The sequence below is a fragment of the Stegostoma tigrinum genome, chromosome 2, assembly GCF_030684315.1.
Source record: "Stegostoma tigrinum isolate sSteTig4 chromosome 2, sSteTig4.hap1, whole genome shotgun sequence".
Taxonomy (NCBI): domain Eukaryota; kingdom Metazoa; phylum Chordata; class Chondrichthyes; order Orectolobiformes; family Stegostomatidae; genus Stegostoma; species Stegostoma tigrinum.
The window spans coordinates 158,003,283-158,022,510 of record NC_081355.1 but is presented as its reverse complement, the minus strand read 5'-3'; the positions used below and the strand labels follow the sequence as shown (position 1 = coordinate 158,022,510).

At 43.4% G+C, this 19,228-nt stretch overlaps 1 protein-coding gene across 1 annotated transcript in view; it reads left to right on the top strand.

Moving 5' to 3' along the window:
- cpsf1 (cleavage and polyadenylation specific factor 1) overlaps positions 1-19,228 on the top strand; it is a 149,464-nt gene that overhangs the window by 34,130 nt on the left and 96,106 nt on the right. The window contains exons 11-14 of the mRNA XM_059640568.1: positions 3,359-3,446; positions 5,146-5,268; positions 15,157-15,208; positions 15,831-15,925. Of these exons, the coding sequence (XP_059496551.1) occupies positions 3,359-3,446; positions 5,146-5,268; positions 15,157-15,208; positions 15,831-15,925 (358 nt within the window). The remainder of the gene's footprint in view (positions 1-3,358; positions 3,447-5,145; positions 5,269-15,156; positions 15,209-15,830; positions 15,926-19,228) is intronic.

Here is a 19,228-nt window from a genome sequence, read left to right as displayed (position 1 = left end):
TTCTTTTCTCTCCATCTTCGGTCCGCCTCCCCCTCTCTCCCTATTTATTCCAGTTCCCTCTCCCCATCCCCCTCTCTGATGAAGGGTCTAGGCCCGAAACGTCAGCTTTTGTGCTCCTGAGATGCTGCTTGGCCTGCTGTGTTCATCCAGCCTCACGTTTTATTAGCTACAGATAGTGAAAGCATTGGTTGAAACATGACAAAAGTCCTTAGATTCTGGAGAAGTACCAGAGGATTGGAAAAGTGCCAGTGTGATATCCTGATCAAAAAGGGAGGGAGACAAAAGACAGGTAACCATAGGCCGATTAGCCTAACATCTAATGTTGGAAAAGTAGTGGAATGGTTTATTGAAGAAATAATACTAGAACATTTGGAAAATCACAATTTAATCAAGCAGTTGGTGGATAGGATCAGGGTAAACTCTAAGGCTTTCTATAGGTATTTAAGGAATAAAAGAATGACGAGAGTAAGATTAGGGCTAATCAAGGATAGTGGGAAGTTGTGTGTGGCGTCAGAGCAGACAGAGGAAGCACTAAATGAATATTTTTCGACAGCATTCACTCTAGAAAACGACAATATTGTCGAGCAGAATACTGAGATACAGGCTACTAGACTAGGTGGGATTGAGGTTCATAAGGAAGAGGTATTAGAAATCCTACAGAGTGTGAAGATAGATAAGTCCCCTAGGCCGGATGGGATTTATCCTAGGATCCTCTGGGAAGCTAGGGAAGAGATTGCTGAGCCTTTGGCATTGATCTTTAACTCGTCATTGTCTACAGGAATAGTGCCAGACGACTGGAGGATAGCAAATGTGGTTCGCCTGTTCAAGAAGGGGAGTAGAGACAACCCTGGTAACTATAGACCAGTGAGCCCTACCTCAGTTGTTGGTAAAGTGTTGGAAAAGGTTATAAGGGATAGGATTTATAATCATCTAGAAAAGAATAAATTGATTAGGGATAGTCAGCACGGTTTTGTGAAGCGTAGGTCGTGCCTCACAAACCTTATTGAGTTCTTTGAGACGGTGACCAAACAGGTAGATGAGAGTAAACCGGTTGATGTGGTGTATATGGATTTCAGCAAGGCGTTCGGTAAGGTTCCCAACAGTAGGCTGTTGTGCAAAATGCGGAGGAATGGAATTGTGGGAGATATAGCAGTTTGGATCGGAAATTGGCTTGCTGATAGAAGACAGGGTGGTAGTTGATGGTAAATGTTCATCCTGGAGTCCAGTTGCTAGTGGTGTACCGCAAGGGTCGGTGTTGAGTCCACTGCTGTTTGTCATTTTCATAAATGACCTGGATGAGGGCGTAGAAGGATGGGTTAGTAAATTTGCAGACGACACTAAGATCGGTGGAGTTGTGGATAGTGACGAAGGATGCCGTAGGTTGCAAAGAGACATAGATAAGCTGCAGAGCTGGGCTGAGAGGTGGCAAATGGAGTTTAATGTGGACAAGTGTGATGTGATGCACTTTGGTAGGAGTAACCGGAAGGCAAAGTACAGGGCTAATGCTAAGATTCTTAGTAGTGTAGATGAGCAGAGAGATCTCAGTGTCCATGTACACATGAAAGTTGCCACCCAGGTTGACAGGGCTGTTCAGGCGGCATACAGTGTTTTAGATTTTATTAATAGTGGGATCGAGTTCTGTAACCAAGAGGTTATGGTGAAGCTGTACAAAACTCTGGTGCAGCCGCACTTGGAGTATTGTGTACAGTTCTGGTCACCGCATTATAAGAAGGATGTGGAAGCTTTGGAAAGGGTGCAGAGGAGATTTACTAGGATGTTGCCTGGTATGGAGGGAAGGTCTTACGAGGAAAGGCTGAGGGACTTGAGGTTGTTCTCATTAGAGAGAAGAAGGTTGAGAGGTGACTTAATTGAGACATATAAAATAATCAGAGGGTTAGATAGGGTGGATAGGGAGAGCCTTTTTCCTAGGATGGTGACGGCGAGCACGAGGGGGCATAGCTTTAAATTGAAGGGTGAAAGATACAGGACAGATGTCAGATGTAGTTTCTTTACTCGGAGAGTAGTAAGGGAATGGAACGCTTTGCCTGCAATGGTAGTAGATTCGCCAACTTTAGGTACGTTTAAGTCGTCATTGGTCAAGCATATGAGCGTACATGGACTAGTGTAGGTTAGATGGGCTTCAGATTGGTATGACAGGTTGGCACAGCATCGAGGGCTGCAGGGCCTGTACTGTGCTGTAATGTTCTATTTTCAGAGTCAGCATGGTTTAATGAAAGGGGAACTATGTTTGACTAATTTAAGTTTTTAAGGAAGTCTCAACCAGATTGGATTGAAATTAAACTTCAATAAGGTGTTCGACAAATTAACTCACAAAAGGTTAAGAACCTATGTGTTGACGGTAGTGTATTTGCATGGATAGAAAGTTGGTTAACCGGCAGGAAATGGCGAGTGAGGGGTTCCTTCTCAGATTGGTAACCTGTAACCAGTTGGGTTCCGTGGGGGTCGATGCTGGGGCCACAACAGTTTACAATGTATATCAATAACTAAGAGGAAGGAAGTGAATGTACTGTAGCCAACATTGCAGATGACACAAAAATAGTTTGAGGCACAGGTTTGCAACAGATGCAAACAGAAATAGTAAGCGGGCAAAAAGCTATCAAATGGACTGTAATGTGAGGAAATGTGAGGTTGTTTATTTTGAAAGGGAAAACAAAAAAAACACTCTTGTTTAAATGGAGAAAAACTGCGGAAAGCTGCAGCCCAAAATGACCTTGTTTATATTTGAGCACAGAACACAGAAAGCTAGCCCCCAGGTGCAGCAGGTTAATCAGTAAGACTAGTGGAATTTAGGCCCTTATTTCAAGGCGTTTGGAGTGTCAGGATAGGGTAGTCTTACTGCTACTGCACACTGTGCTAATGAGGTCACTTCTGGAATACTGAGAGCATTTTGGTTTCCTTATTTAAGGAGAGATATTATTTCATCCGTTGATCCCCGGTATGATGGAATTGTCTTGTGAGCAAAGGGTAAACAGGTTGAGACTCTACTCACTGGAGTTTAGAAGAATGAGAGGTGATCTCATTGAACCATAAACGATTCTTAAGGGGCTTGACAGGGTAATTGATGAGAGGATGTTACACCTCATATAGTCCAGGACCGGAAGAGAGAGTCCCAGAATAAAGGAACTTGCTGGACAAACTTTACTTGTGTCAAAATAAAAACCAAAAGAACTGTGGCTGCTGTAAATCAGGAACAAAAACAGAATTGCCGGACCTGAAATGTTAACTCAGATTCATTCTTCACTGATGCTGCCAGACCTGCTGAGCTTTTCCAAGAACTTCTGTTTTTGTTCTTGTGCAAACATGTGCCTAACTGGACCTCACTGTTTGAATTGTGCAGCTATGTGTTGACCCTGATAACAGATGGGATGAGAAGTGTCCGTGCATTCCATTTTGACAAGGCAGCAGCCAGCGTCCTCACAACCTGTGTAAGTTTGTTACATTGCTTTATTTGGTAACTTTTTGTTTTGGAGTTTCTGGATGGTGTTTTTTTTGCTGTTGGGATATGGGTGTCATTGGCTAAACCAGCGTTTATTGCTGCCCAGCCCGCCTCCCCGCTTCATCTCTTCGAAAAATATTTATGCATCACAAAGGCTAGTTTCCTTGAGTTCCAAACCCAACCAATTCCTTAAATGTTTTGATCTGTTAAAGTATACTTGGTTCTGCTATAACACGGGTTCTGTCGAAGTAAATTGGCTGCAACACGTTTGATGGGTAGGGGAACACTATTTCCAAAACGTGAACTTGCGTTGGCTATTATGCGATTCCATTGGTACACGGAGGTGTACGTATTGACATCATGGGATTGTTTCATGGGTTTTTGTTGTGAATACGTACAAAAGAGTCTCCACACCAGCATCGTGATCATTTTGCAGGCTTTGTCATGAAGTACTTTGAGAGGTACAGTATACAATCTTCTTCCCCATCAGGTCATCTTGACAATTTTTTCAAGGTAAAGTTTTAATTTGACTTTTATTTCATTATTAGGTACGAATTAAACATTTATTCAAATTGTACAATCCTTTATGTTAGGCTTTGAATTATGTTAGGCTTAGGATTTGAAATCATTGTCAAAAAATGGAGAGCGTTTTTGTTTACTTAGTGAGTTTAGTATGGAAAGATGATATTAAGTAAAGAATTGTTACCCCTCACTAAGGTAGTGCACTAAAATCAAGCCTTGCTATTCCTGGAGTTGTCATAAGTAATTTTAGGAATTACGCAATGTTTCCAAGTTTACCTGTTCTCATAGATTTCTGAGCGATTGAGATCTTTTTGATCTGCCCCAACCCGACTTCTCCCATAGGTCCTGTTATTTCTATAATGTGCTGTTACGCAGGAATGTGACTATTGCATTATAGCAGAAATGACTGTAATTATTCTTCTCAAGGGATATGGAATAATGGCTGATGTACGGTGTTGATGTAAAAATGGGTTGCAATTTAATTGAATCGTGGTACAAACTTGAGGGGCTGAATGAGCCACACGTATCAAAAGAAACAAATTTCAGCCACTTTTCTTTTGCTGACATCGGTTGCTTTAGTTACCTGGGGTTCAGTATTATTGCCCAAAGCAATGCTTCTAGATCATATTCATAGATCATAGATCATAGAATCCCTACAATGTGGAAACAGGCCCTTCAGCCCAACAAGTCCACACTGACTCTCAGAACATCCTATCCAGACCCATTCCCTGTAATCTACACCTCCCTGAACACTATAGGCAGTTTAGAATGGCCAATCCTCTTAGCGTGCACATTTTTGGACTGTGGGAGAGACCAGAGCACCGGAGGAAACCCATGCAGACACAGAGACAGTGTGCACACTCCACACAGATAGTTGCCCGAGGGTTGAATCAAACCCAGGTTCCTTGCACTGAGGCAACACTGCTAACCACTGAGCCACCGTGCCGTCCCAATTATACCATTTATTATTCAGATAAAATTATCCATTGGCCTGAGGTAACCTTGCTGAATTCTGTTTGTTTGACCATAGCAGGCTGATCAAACTCAGGAGCCTATTCTGTGGGTATTTATGCTTTTTCATTAATTTTGAGAGTTGGACAAGGTAGGGTTTGGATTGTTGACTGTACTGATCAGACTGAGTGAATGTGATCTGTCTGCATTCACAGATGACTACATTGGAACCAGGTTACCTTTTCCTTGGATCACGTTTGGGGAACTCCCTGTTGCTTAGATACACAGAGAAATTGCAGGAAGCGCCAATGGATGTTGGAAAGGATCGGGAGAAACAGGTATTAAAAATCACGGTTCTGTTGTCTTAACTGGAAAGCATTAGTAGAAGACTGTAAGCGCTGTCACGTTTTGCCAGTAGATTTGAAGTGGAATATAGTTCACCAAGTGAAACTAACTACTTGGAAAGCTCCTTCAGTCAGTAATACCACAGGAAGATGTTGACATGAGTGCAAAACAGGATTCACTCCTGGAAGAATTTTATATTTGAATTTATGTTTTAAAAGGAACCTACACAAAGTAGGATTTTAAGAATAAAAACTATACCGAATTTACTGGTTCCAGTAATTGCAAAATAGTGATTTTTCTCTGTCATATGAGCATATCTAGTGATATGATGGCATCATTAGTCTCTCAGTTAGAGAAATATGAGGTATTTAAGAAATTGAATGATCTGTTAGAATTGATGACCTCTAATTTTTTTTTTGTTAGAAATATGGGAATGCTGTCAAGGCATTTGAGAGGGAATTAGATTATTATGTGAAATGAAAGAATATACGGGGCTACAGGGAGAAAGCAGGGGAATGACTAAGTTTCTCGTTCAGTAAGCTGGTGCAGATATATCAGCTTAAAGCCTCCTTTTGTGCTGTGACAATCTCCAATTTCTGATTCTGCAATTCTTTGAATGGGGTTATTGGATGTTAAGACCTGTAGAATGGTCACTAATAAAGCAAGTTGCAGGACCAGCATAGTTTCGATTTTGTTAGGATTGTTGTTGCTCAGGTTCAAATAATTACTGAATATTGCACAGTACCGTTGACCTCACGGTTGGAGATAGTGGCAAGGATGCATATGTTGAGGAGGTGAGCTTTCCATCTGACAACTAAGCTCTTGTGTCAGTGGCTGACCAGTTAAACTGGCCCATTATAAAATAAGATGTTTGGGTCTTGATTGTGATGCTGTTGTAGTGTTCAAAATTGTGAATGGTTTCAACAATGTGAATAGGAGAAATTTCTGCAACTTTCTGGAGTGCCGGAAACCACAAATTTGAAATCATTGTCAAAAAATGGAGAGAGTTTTTGTTTACTTAGTGAGTTTAGTGTAGAAAGATGATATTAAGTAAAGAATTGTTACCCCTCACTAAGGTAGTGTACTGAAATCAAGCCTTGCTATTCCTGGAGTTGTCATAAGTAATTTTAGGAATTACGCAATGTTTCCAAGTTTACCTTTTTTATAGACCCAGGTTAACAGTGCAAGCTACGTTTCTCAACTTAACAAGAATTGCCAGTTATCGTACACAAATAGATTCTAGCTGCATCTAAGCAACTATGAACCAAAAACATGTCACTGTACTGGTTGAAATTCTTAGTCCCTTTTTAAAATTCCCCTTGAGTGCGCATACAGATGGACAATCGAAAAAACATTGGTGTATTGGATGAAGGGAAAAGCTGGAAAAGCAGTTCAGTGACCTGCGTCCATATCATTTACTGAGATGATCATTTTGCTTGTCAGGACTTGCCATTCATCAATCTCTCTTTTCCAATGCTTTTCACTTTCATGCGGAAGGTACGGATTAACTGGTTCACAATTGTAAAATCACTTGATACTTGATGGTTAAAAGCCACAACTTATAACAGCTGGTTAGAAAAACAAACTAGCTTTCCTCTGACTTTGAGATAACACAGTGTGAAGCTGGAGGAACACAGCAGGCCAGGCACCATCAGAGGAGCAAGAAAGTTGACGTTTCGGGTTGGGACGCATATTTTGAAGAAGGGTATTGATTCAAAACGCCAGCTTTCCTGCTCCTCTGATGCTGCCTGGCCTGCTGGGATCTGTGCTATCTCTGACTCCAGCATCAGCAGTTCTTACTATTTCTTCTGACTTGAGGTAGTTTTCAGTGCGCAGAGAGAGAGAATACCATTCCCCCTTGCTGAGATCCGAAGACTTTCCATTAGATCCTTTATACCCATGTTCTATTCAGCTACTCAGAAGCCAGTCAAAAAGTGTTGACAGGCAGGTTTTGTCGCCAACCAGACACCAATCCACAGACCAGGTTCTTCGTGCTGGCCAAACATCATTTGTGTACATTCCCTGGTGCCAGACTCTTTGCAGTAACCTGCCCTCACAGATTCAACAAACCAGTGTAAACATCATGACAATGCATGTTGGTAACTTGCTTTTCAAAAGTGGAGCAGTCTCTTCAACAATCCATTTAACAAAGAACAAAAAAAATTACAGCACAGGTACAGGCCCTTCGGCCCTCCAAGCCTGCGCCGATCGAGATCCTCTGTCTAACCTGTCATCTATTTTCTAAGGGTCTGTGTCCACTTGCTCCCTGCCCATCCATGTACCTGTCAAAATATATCTTAAAAGATGCTAACGTGTCTGCATCTACCACCTCCACTGGCAACGCGTTCCAGGCACCCACCACCCTCTGTGTAAAGAACTTTCCACGCATAACTCCCTTAAACTTTCCTTCTCTCACTTTGAACTCATGACCCCTAGTAATTGAGTCCCCCACTCTGGGGGGGGAAAAATTTCTGCTGTCCACCCTGCCTATACCCCTCATGATTTTGTAGACCTCCATCAGGCCCTCCCCCAATCTCTGTCTTTCTAATGAAAATAATCCTAATCTACTCAACCTCTTTTCATAGCTAGCACCCTCCATACCAGGCAACATCCTGGTGAACCTCCTCTGCACCATCTCCAAAGCATCCACATCCTTTTGGTAATGCAGCAACCACAATTGTACACAGTACTCCAAATGTGGCCGAACCCAAGTCCTATACAACTGCAACATGACCTGCCAACTCTTGTACTCAATACCCCGTCCAATGAAGGAAAGCATGGCATATGTCTTCTTGCCCACCCTATTGACCTGCGTTGTCACCTTCAGGGAGCAATGGACCTGAACACCCAGATCTCTCTGTTCATCAATTTTCCCCAGGACTTTTCCATTTACTGTATAGTTCACCCTTGAATTTGATCTTCCAAAATGCATCACCTCGCATTTGCCCGGATTGAACTTTATCTGCCCAACTCTCCAGTCTATCTAAATTCTGCTGTAATCTCTGACAGTCCCCTTCACTATCAGCTACTCCACCAATCTTAGTGTCATCAGCAAACTTGCTGATCACACCATCTACACCTTCCTCCAGATCATTTACACATATCACAAACAACAGTGGTCCCAGCACAGATCCCTGTGGAACACCACTGGTCACAGGTCTCCAATTTGAGAAACTCCCTTCTACTACTACTCTCTGTCTCTTGTTACCCAGCCAGTTTTTTATTCATCTAGCTAACACACCCTGAACCCCATGTGACTTCACTTTCTCCATCAGCCTCCCATGGGGAACCTTATCAAACACCTTACTGAAGTCCATGTATATGACATCTTCAGCCTTTCCCTCATCAATCAACTTTGTCACATCCTCAAAGAATTATATTAAGTTGGTAAGACATGACCTTCCCTGCACAAAACCATGTTGCCTATCATTGATAAGCCCATTTTCTTCCAAATGGGAATAGATTCTATCCCTCAGTATCTTCTCCAGTAGCTTCCCGACCACTGACGTCAGGCTCACCGGTCGATAATTGTCTGGATTATCCTTGCTACCCTTCTTAAACAAGGGGACAACTTTAACAAGTCTCCAGTCCTCCGGGACCCCACCCGTGTCTAAGGATGCTGCAAAGATATCTGTTAAAGCCCCGGCTATTTCCTCTCTCACTTTCCTCAATAACCTGGGATAGATCCCATCCGGACCTGCTTTTAGGATACCCAACACTTCCTCCTTCCTTATGTCAACTTGACCTAGAGTAAGGAAACATCTATCCCTAACCTCAACAGCTGTCATGTTCTTCTCCTTGGTGAATACCGATGCAAAGTACTCGTTAAGAATGTCACCCATTTTCTCTGACTCAGTGCATAACTTTCCTTCTTTGTCCTTAAGTGGGCCAATCCTTTCTCTAGTTACCCTCTTGCTCTTTATATATGAATAAAAAGCTTTGGGATTTTCCTTAACCATGTTTGCCAGTAATATCTCATGTCCTCTCTTAGCCCTCTTAATCTCTCGTTTCAGATTCGCTGTACATTCCCGATATTCTTGCAAAGCTTCATCTGTCTTCAGTCGCCCAGACCTCATGTATGCTTCCTTTTTCCACTTGGCTCGTCTCACAATTTCACTCGTCATCCATGGTTCCTTAATCTTGCCATTTCTATTCCTCATTTTCACAGGAGCATGTCTCTCCTGCACACTAATCAACCTCTCCTTAAAAGCCGCCCACATATCAAATGTGGATTTACTTTCAAACAGTTTTTCCCAATCTGCATTCCTCAGATCGTGCTGAATCTTGGTATAGTTGGCCTTCCCTCAGTTTAGTACTCTTCCTTTAGGGCTACTCCCATCCTTGTCCATGAGTATTGTAAAACTTACGGAATTGTGGTTGCTATTTCCAAAGTAGTCCGCTACTGTAATATCAACCATCTGGCCAGGTTCATTCCCCAGTACCAGGTCCAGTATGGCACCTTCCCGAGTTGGACTACATATATACTGCTCTAGAAAACCCTCCTGGATACACCTTACAAATTCTGCTCTGTCTTGACCCCTAACACTGAGTGAATCCCAGTCAATGTTGGGAAAATTAAAATCTCCCATCACCACCCTGTTTCTCCTACACCTTTCCATTATCTGTTTACATATTTGTACCTCTATCTCACACTCGCTGTTGGGAGGCCTGTAGTACAGCCCCAGCATTGTTACTGCATCCTTCCTATTTCTGAGTTCTACCCATATTGCCTCACTGCTCGAGTCCTCCATGGGGCCCTCCTTCAGTGCGGCTGTGATATCCTATTTGACCATTACTGCAACTCCTCCACCCCTTTTACCTCCCTCACTATCCCGCCTGAAGCATCAATATCCTGGGACAACTAGTTGCCAATCATGCCCTTCCCTCAGCCAAGTCTCAGTAATAGCAATAACATCATACTTCCAGGTACCAATCCAAGCCCTAAGCTCATCTGCCTTATCCACTACACTTCTTGCATTAAAACAAATGCACCTCACACCACCTGTCCCTTTGCGTTCATCATCTGCTCCCCGACCACTATTCCCTTTAGTCACACTGACTCCGTTATCTAGTTCTCTACAGGCTTTCGTTTCTACCTGCTTTCTGTCCAATATTTGGTTCCCATCCCCCTGCCACATTAGTTTAAACCCTCCCCTACAGCATTAGCAAAAGCACCCCCCAGGACATTGGTTCCAGTCTGGCTCAGGTGTTGACCGTCCAATTTGTCATAGTCCCACCTTCCTCAGGACCGGTTCCAATGTCCCAGAAATCTGAACCCCTTTCTCCTACACCATCTCTTAAGCCATGCATTCATCCTGGCTATTCTTTGGCTCCTAACTCCCTAAATTTTCCTTGTAGGACCTCATCCCATTTTCTGTCTACATCGTTGATGCCTTTATGCACCATGACAACTGGCTGTTCACCCTCCCCCTTCAGAATGTTCTGCAGCCGATCGGAGACATCCCTGACCCGTGCATCTGGGAGGCAACATACCATTTGGGAGTCTCATTTTCGACTGCAGAGCCGCCTATCTACTTACTACCCTTACAATTGAATCCCCAATGACTGTTGCCCTTCCACTCTTTTTCCTGCCCTTCTGTACAGTCGAGCCAGCCACGGTGCCATGAACCTGGCTACTGCTGCCTTCCCCTGGTGAGCCATCTCCCCCTACGGTATCCAAAACGGAATACCTGTTTTGGAGGGAGATGACCGCAGGGGACACCTGCACTACCTTCCTGCTCTTCCTCTGCCTTTTGGTCACCCATTCGCTTTCTCCCTCAGCAATCCTAATCTGCGGTGTGACCAACTTGCTACATGTGCTATCCACGACCCCCTCAGCATTGCGTATGCTCCAAAGTGAGTCCATCCGCAGCTCCAGAGCCGTGATGTGGTCTAACAAGAGCTGCAGCTGGACACACTTCCTGCACGTGAAGGAGTCAGGGACATCAGCCCTGTCCCTGAGCTTCCACATTGAGCAAGAGGAGCACAACACGGGTGTGAGATCTCCTGACATTATTAAACTTAACTTAGATAAATGAAAAAGGAACCAAAAAAGTTTTTGGCAATCACGCGATATATATAAAGAAACGTGAAATAGAAAAAGCCTTACCTTATCTACACACCACCCAGTTTTCTTTTGGTTAGAGGAGGAGGGCGGGTGGGAGAAGTGTCTCGGGTTCAGCTGCTGCCCAAATAAGTGAAGACCGCTTCTGCTCGAGGTAAGCTTTTTAAAGTGGGGAGAAAAAAATCCTTACCTTCCCGGCAGCCTCCTGGTGCTCTCTCTGCCTCGCTCTCGCTCTCCTCCCAAAAATGAAGACTGCTCCCGCTCCCGCTTGAGGTAAGCTTTTTAAAGGAGGAAAAAAAAATAAAAATATAAAGTGGGGGAAAAAAAACCTTATCTTCCTGGCAGCCTCCCGGTGCTTTCTCTGTCTCGCTCTCGCTCTCCTCCCGAAAAAATTAAGTAGTGCTTTTCCCTTTTCAGTCTAAAGTCATTAATACAGAAAATAAAACAGAGATGGCATTTGCAAATTACGGTTCGAAAGGTGATCTAGGAGCAGTGGGGCTTGGTTGTATCTGTGTAGAAGGCAAGACAGGTTGTGTGTGGGTTATAAAGCAAAAGAAGACTCCTTCGCCATTATACTACCATCTAGAAGAAGTGCAGCAGATACTCGCTGTCCTAACTTGGAAATATATTGCCGTTCCTTCAGTGTAATCAGGTCAAAATTCTGAAATCCCCTCTAACAGTATTTTGGTGTACCTAACCTGGATTGCAGTGGTTCAAGAACGTATCACCGCTGTCTCAAAGATAACTAGTGATTGATGGTAAACGTTGGACTGGCCAGTGATGCCACACCCCATAAACGAGTTAAAATGTACAGTATCCTAGTCTTCACAAATAATAGTGTAGAGTACAAAAATAAAGAGCTGTGTTCCTTTGGAGGCTGAACAAAGTTTTCAGAACTGGGTGCTACACTTCACAATGCAAGGTGCAACCAAGATCCATAAGAATGACCTTGGGGATGAGGAACTTCAATTGTGAAGATAGATTGAAGAGACCGGGGAGGAGAGGAGATTTGGTAAAGGTACTCAAAATTACACTAGGTCTGGACAGAATAGCTAACAAGAAACAGTTTCCATTGGTGGAACTCTAAGGTACAAATAGAGACAGATTTAAGGTAATCGTTAAAGGATAAGGAAAAATGTATTCTTATAGTGAGCAGTTAGGATCTGGAATGTGGTGGAGATGGCTTCATTTTCACAAGGAATTGGATTTGTATCTGAAAAGGAAATAATGACTTTGAGTTAAGAAAGTTTGGGGTGGGCGTGGTAATTGCTCCTTTTGGGAGTTGGTGTAGACAGAATGGCTGAATGTGTTGCAACAATTCTGAGGTTTTGAATTAGAACATAGAACAGTACAGCACAGAACAGGCCCTTCAGCCCACAATGTTGTGCCGACCATTGATCCTCATGTATGCACCCTCAAATTTCTGTGACCATATACATGTCCAGCAGCCTCTTAAATGACCCCAATGACCTTGCTTCCACAACTGCTGCTGGCAATGCATTCCATGCTCTCTCAACTCTCTGCGTAAAGAACCTGCCTCTGACATCCCCTCTATACTTTCCACCAACCAGCTTAAAACTATGACCCCTCGTGCTAGCCATTTCTGCCCTGGGAAATAGTCTCTGGCTATCAACTCTATCTATGCCTCTCATTATCTTGTATACCTCAATTAGGTCTCCTCTCCTTCTCCTTTTCTCCAATGACAAGAGACCGAGCTCAGTCAACCTCTCTTCATAAGATAAGCCCTCCAGTCCAGGCAGCATCCTGGTAAACCTCCTCTGAACCCTCTCCAAAGCATCCACATCTTTCCTATAATAGGGCGCCCAGAACTGGACGCAGTATTCCAAGTGCGGTCTAACCAAAGCTTTGTAGAGCTGCAACAAGATCTCATGACTCTTAAACTCAATCCCCCTGTTAATGAAAGCCAAAACACCATATGCTTTCTTAACAACCCTGTCCACTTGGGTGGCCATTTTAAGGGATCTATGTATCTGCACACCTAGATCCCGCTGTTCCTCCACGCTGCCAAGAATCCTATCCTTAATCCTGTACTCAGCTTTCAAATTCGACCTTCCAAAATGCATCACCTCGCATTTATCCAGGTTGAACTCCATCTGCCACCTCTCAGCCCATCTCTGCATCCTGTCAATGTCCCGCTGCAGCCTACAACTGCCCTCTGCACTGTCAACGACACCTCCGACCTTTGTGTCGTCTGCAAACTTGCTGACCCATCCTTCAATCCCCTCATCCAAGTCGTTAATAAAAATTACAAACAGTAGAGGCCCAAGGACGGAACCCTGTGGAACCCCACTCACCACTGACTTCCAGGCAGAATATTTTCCTTCTACTACCACTCGCTGTCTTCTGTGGGCCAGCCAATTCTGTATCCAAGCAGCTAAGTTCCCCTGTATCCCATTCCTCCTGACCTTCTGAGTGAGCCTACCATGGGGAACCTTATCAAATGCCTTACTGAAGTGAATATACACCACATCCACAGCTCGACCCTCATCAACTTTTCTAGTCACATCCTCAAAAAACTCTAAGGTTTGTAAGGCATGACCTACCCCTCTCAAAGCCATGTTGACTGTATTTGATCAAGCCATGCTCTTCCAGATGGTCATAAATCTTATCCCTCAGAATCCTTTCTAACACCTTGCAGACGACAGACGTGAGACTTACTGGTCTATAATTGCCGGGGATTTCCCTATTTCCTTTCTTGAAGAGAGGAATTACATTTGCCTCTCTCCAGTCCTCAGGTACGACTCCAGTGGAGAGCGAGGATGCAAAGATCTTCGCAAGTGGCGAAGCAATTGCATTTCTCGCTTCCCAAAGCAGCCGAGGACAAATCTGGTCCGGGCCTGGCGACTTGTCAATCTTAATGTTTGACAAAATTTTCAGCACATCAGCTTCGTCTATCTCTATCCATTCCAGCATGCACACCTGCTCTTCATAGGTTTCATTCACTACAAAGTTCGTTTCTTTCGTAAAGACAGAAGCAAAAAACTCATTTAGGGCTTCCCCTACCTCCTCAGGCTCCACACACAAGTTCCCTATGCTATCCCTGATCGGCCCTACTCTTTCTTTGACCATTCTCTTATTCCTCACGTAAGTGTAAAATGCCTTTGTGTTTTCCCGGATTCCTTCTGCCAAGCCTTTCTCGTGCCCCCTCCTGGCTCTCCTCAGACCATTTTTGAGCTCCTTCCTTGCCTGCATGTAATCCTCTCTAGCTGAACTTGACCCTAGCTTCCTCCACCTTATGTAAGCTACCTTCTTCCTTTTCACAAGAAGCTCCACCGCTCTCGTCATCCAAGGTTCCTTTATGCTTGAAAGGTAGTGTGTCAGAGTCATTAGTAACATTCAAAAGGAAGTTGGATCAGTACTTGTAAATGAAACATTTGCAAAGCTATCAGGGAATGGGTGTATAGAACAAATTGGCTAGCTCTTCAGAAGAGCCGGGCCCGTGTCTGCTGGACTAACTAGCCTCCTTCAGGTTCCTTTTCATATGATTTTGTTAGTGAGGATTGGTTGAGCTTCGCTTCGAATTCATTAGGATTGATTGTGGAACTAAAACCATTTACCAAGTTCAAAAAGCAAACACTCAGCCTGATATTAGGGAAGGTGACCCGAACCTTGCATTATGTTTCCATTCAAAATAATCTGTCTTCTGGAGAGAAGTTTTTTTTTAATAAAAACTTAGCACAAGGGAAAAGAACAGCAAGGGAGAATGTACTATGGATGTTAGGATGTAATTTGAACAGCCATTCTTTCTGGCCCCAGAAATAACTTGATTTTGGGTTCGATTTGTTTTGTTCTGTAGGATGAACCACCCAATAAAAAGAAGCGTCTGGATTTGTCAGCAGGTTGGATTGGTGAGTAACCCCTTGGACCATGGAATTGTTACAATGCAGAAGGAGACTCTTGAGCCCAACCTGCCTGGGCCAGCTTTCTAAATGAGCATTATGACCTAGTGTCACTCTTTGTCCTGTCCCTATAGCCCTGTATATTATTTCTGTTTAAATAATCATCCCGTTCCCTCTTGAACATGTATATTGAACCTGTCTGCGTCATGCTTCTAGGAAGAACATTCCAAGCACACATTATTTGCTTGTGATTTTTTTTCTTGTGGATGTTTGGTTCTTCTGCAAATCAGTAATTTTCACTCACTTTTCTGAGGAGTGGATACAAGTTATCAGGGTCATGTACAATGAAATAACCTCTAAGCATGGTATTATTTGACTTCATGTTATATGGTTTGATGACAGAATCCTACTGTTCTTCCCTTTTCATTTGCCTTGTACCAAAGATTGAGATGGGCAGGAAATGTGTGATTGTCAAGTCTTTGTCATCCATCTGTCCTGTTTCGCACACTTGAACCATTGACTAGAAAGTTGCCAGCTTACACATACTCTGAGTAACATGGCATGTTACATTGGGAGTGGGGGGGAAGACAGCAAGCATGAACTCGCTGATTACTTTTACATTGCATTCCAGCTGGTGATGTTGCTTTACTGGATGAGATGGATGAGATTGAAGTGTATGGAAATGAGGCTCAATCTGGCACTCAGCTGGCTACCTATTCTTTTGAGGTAAGGTCTGATTTACTGAATGTCACGGATGATCGGTAAGAGGACTGAAAGCCTCCTGTACATTCAAAGTTTTCTTCTCATTAAAGCTTAAAATGATTTAGTGTTATAATTACATCTGTAATTGAGTGTATAAATCTGTAGGTCAGTATTCACACATGCCAACTTACTTTAACTGTGTAATTGTCATGAGGGAATGGTGAGATATATGGGGTTGGGGGAAAGTGGAATACTATGGTTACTAAATGTCAGTGTTTCTGCTGCATTAGCATTGGGAGCAGGTATATTCTGTGATACTGAGGCAGAAATTCCTGATAATATCAAAGATAACAGAAATAAATAATGGAAACATGAAATAATTGGGAACACTGTGATACTGGAGGGTGTTTTGAGCTTTTAGTTGAAGTCACCCTGAACTTTTTTTGTGAAGTAATTTTGGAATTTAGCTCATTATTTGGGAAATTTGGTTTAGACAAATCCTACATTGAACCAGACACATGATACAAAGGCTGGGTGTAAATGAGTAAAGAAACCAGAATCTCTAGGCCAAGAAAGAATGTATTCACTGAACTCTGCTTTGGGTTTTGCACTTTTTAAAAAAAGTTCAGTTCGATACTGTAGGAGAACGCTGGGCATCTCCTCATAGGATACCCATATACAGAGATTCCCGGTATGTTTTCTTCTCATGTCAACTGTAACTTGGTTGGCTCAGCCATAATAGCTGAATGGGCAATGGCTGCATTCTCAAAGAGATGCCCACATTGTGAGGCTACAGGTCACCCTCATCTGTGATACATGGATGTCTGCAAGGCAGACCTCTGATTGTCCTAGATCGGAGCCAGACACATGGGAAATCCTTGCTGATGACTTTAGTACCAGGAGTTGAGCAGTCAGCAAAGACATGGACAAAGAGGACAAAAGAAATGACTAGATGGTGGAAATAGAGACCGTCGGGACGTAACAACACCAGTTTACCTCATGTTAATGCTATTCACGTGCACACTGCTGAAGAGAATGTCATTTACAAATTAGCCTGTACAGCCGCAACAGACTGCATTCAGTGTGGAAGTGATGCACATGCTGGTCAAAGTTCGTATCTCGCCTGAGATGGATAGATTCCTACCTCTTTGTGCAAATAGTATGTAGACTAGTTTATGGGAGGTGGCTCTTTTGAAGGACAGAGGTGAAGGGGAGTGGTTCAGAAATCTGTTCATTGATTGAAGACTGTTTTGATCATTGTGTTCCTAAGGAATTTAGAACCTTAGAGCAATGATGCATCATTGTGTCAAATTTGCTTGATGGCCACGTTGAATTATGAGGAGTAGGGTTGAACATTGGCCAGAGCTACTCCTGAAACAGCTAAGGCCATAAGAACTGAAAGGCCTGTGGATGTTGTAAATCGGGAACAAAAACAGAAGTTGCTGAAAAAGCTCACAGGTCTGGCAACATCTGTGAAGGAAAAAATCAGAGTTAATGTATCAGGTCTGGTGACCCTTCCTCAGAACTGATGGTAGCTGGGAAAATGTTGGTTTATATGCAGAAAATAGGGAAGGGCATGGGTTAGGGAGTAAACGATAAGATGAAGCCTGGAGAGAGAGAAGAGCAGTTGGACAGACAAAGGAGTTGATAACAATACTATCCAATTGCTCTCCTGTCTCTCCGGGCTTTATCCTATTGTTTATCCCTACCCCATTCACCTCCCTATTTTCTGCATATAAACCATAAGACGTAGGAGTGGAAGTAAGGCCATTTGGTCCATCAAGTCCACTCCGCCATTTAATCATGGCTGATGGGCATTTCAACTCCACATCCCTGCACTCTCCCCGTAGCCCTTAATTCCTTGCGAGATCAAGAATTTATCAATCTCTGTCTTGAAGACATTTAACGTCCTGACCTCCACAGCACTCCGTGGCAATGAATTCCACAAGCCCACCACTCTGGCTGAAGAAATGTGTCCTCATTTCTGTTCTAAATTTACCCCCTCTAATTCTAAGGCTCTGCTCGCAGGTCCTAGTCTCTCCCCCCCCCCCCCCCAACCAATGGAAACAACTTCCCAGCATCCACCCTTTCTAAGCCTTGCATTATCTTGTAAGTTTCTATTAGATCTCAGCATAACCTTCTAAACTCTAATGAATACAATCCCAGGATCCTCAGCCGTTCATCGTACGTTAAACCTACCATTCCAGGGATCATCCGTGTGAATCTCCGCTGGACACGCTCCAGGGCTAGTATGTCTTTCCTGAGGTGTGGGGCCCAAAATTGGACACAGTATTTTAAATGGGGCCTAACTAGAGCTTTGTAAAGTCTCAGAAGCACATTACTGCTTTTATCTCAAGAGGGTTGGAATATAAACGACAACATTACATTTACTTTCTTAATCACGGACTCTACCTGCAAGTTAACTTTGAGAATCCTGGACCAACACTCCCAGATCCCTTTGTACTTCTGCTTTACGAATTTTCTCACAGTTTAGAAAATAGTCCATTCCTGTATTCTTTTTTCCCAAAGTGCAAGACCTCGCATTTGCTCACGTTAAATTTCATCAGCCATTTCCTGGACCACTCTCCTAAACTGTCTGAATCTTTCTGCAGCCTCCCCACCACCTCAGTACTACCTGCCTGTCCACCTAACTTTGTATCATTGGCACACTTCGCCAGAATACCCCCATTGTCTTTATCCAGATCATTAATATACAAGGTGAACAGCTGCGGCGCCAAAACTGAACCCTGCAGGACACCACTTGTCACCGTTTGTGATTCCGAAAAAGAGCCTTTTATCCCAACTCTCTGCCTTCTGTCAGACAGTCAATCCTCAATCCAAGCCAGTAGTTCACCTCAAACACCATGGGCCCTCACTTTACTCAGCAGCCTCCCGTGAGGCACCTTATAAAAGGCTTTTTGGAAGTCTAGATCGATAACATCCACTGGGTTTCCCTGGTCTAACCTACTTGTTACCTGTTCAAAGAATTCTAGCAGGTTTGTCAGGCACGACCTCCCCTTACTAAATCCATGCTGACTTGTTCTTGTTCTAATCCGACCCTGCACTTCCAAGAATTTAGAAATCTCATCCTTGACGATAGATTCCAGAATTTTACCACCAACCGAGGTTAGGCTAATCGCCCTATAATTTTCCATCTTTTGTTTTGATCCTTTCTTTAACAAGGAGGTTACAACAGCGATTTTCCAATCATCTAGGACTTTCCCTGACTTCAATGACTTTTGAAAGATCACAACTAAAGCCTCCACTATTTCCTGAGCCATCCCTCTCAGAACTCGAGGATGTAGCCCATCGGGGCCAAGAGATTTA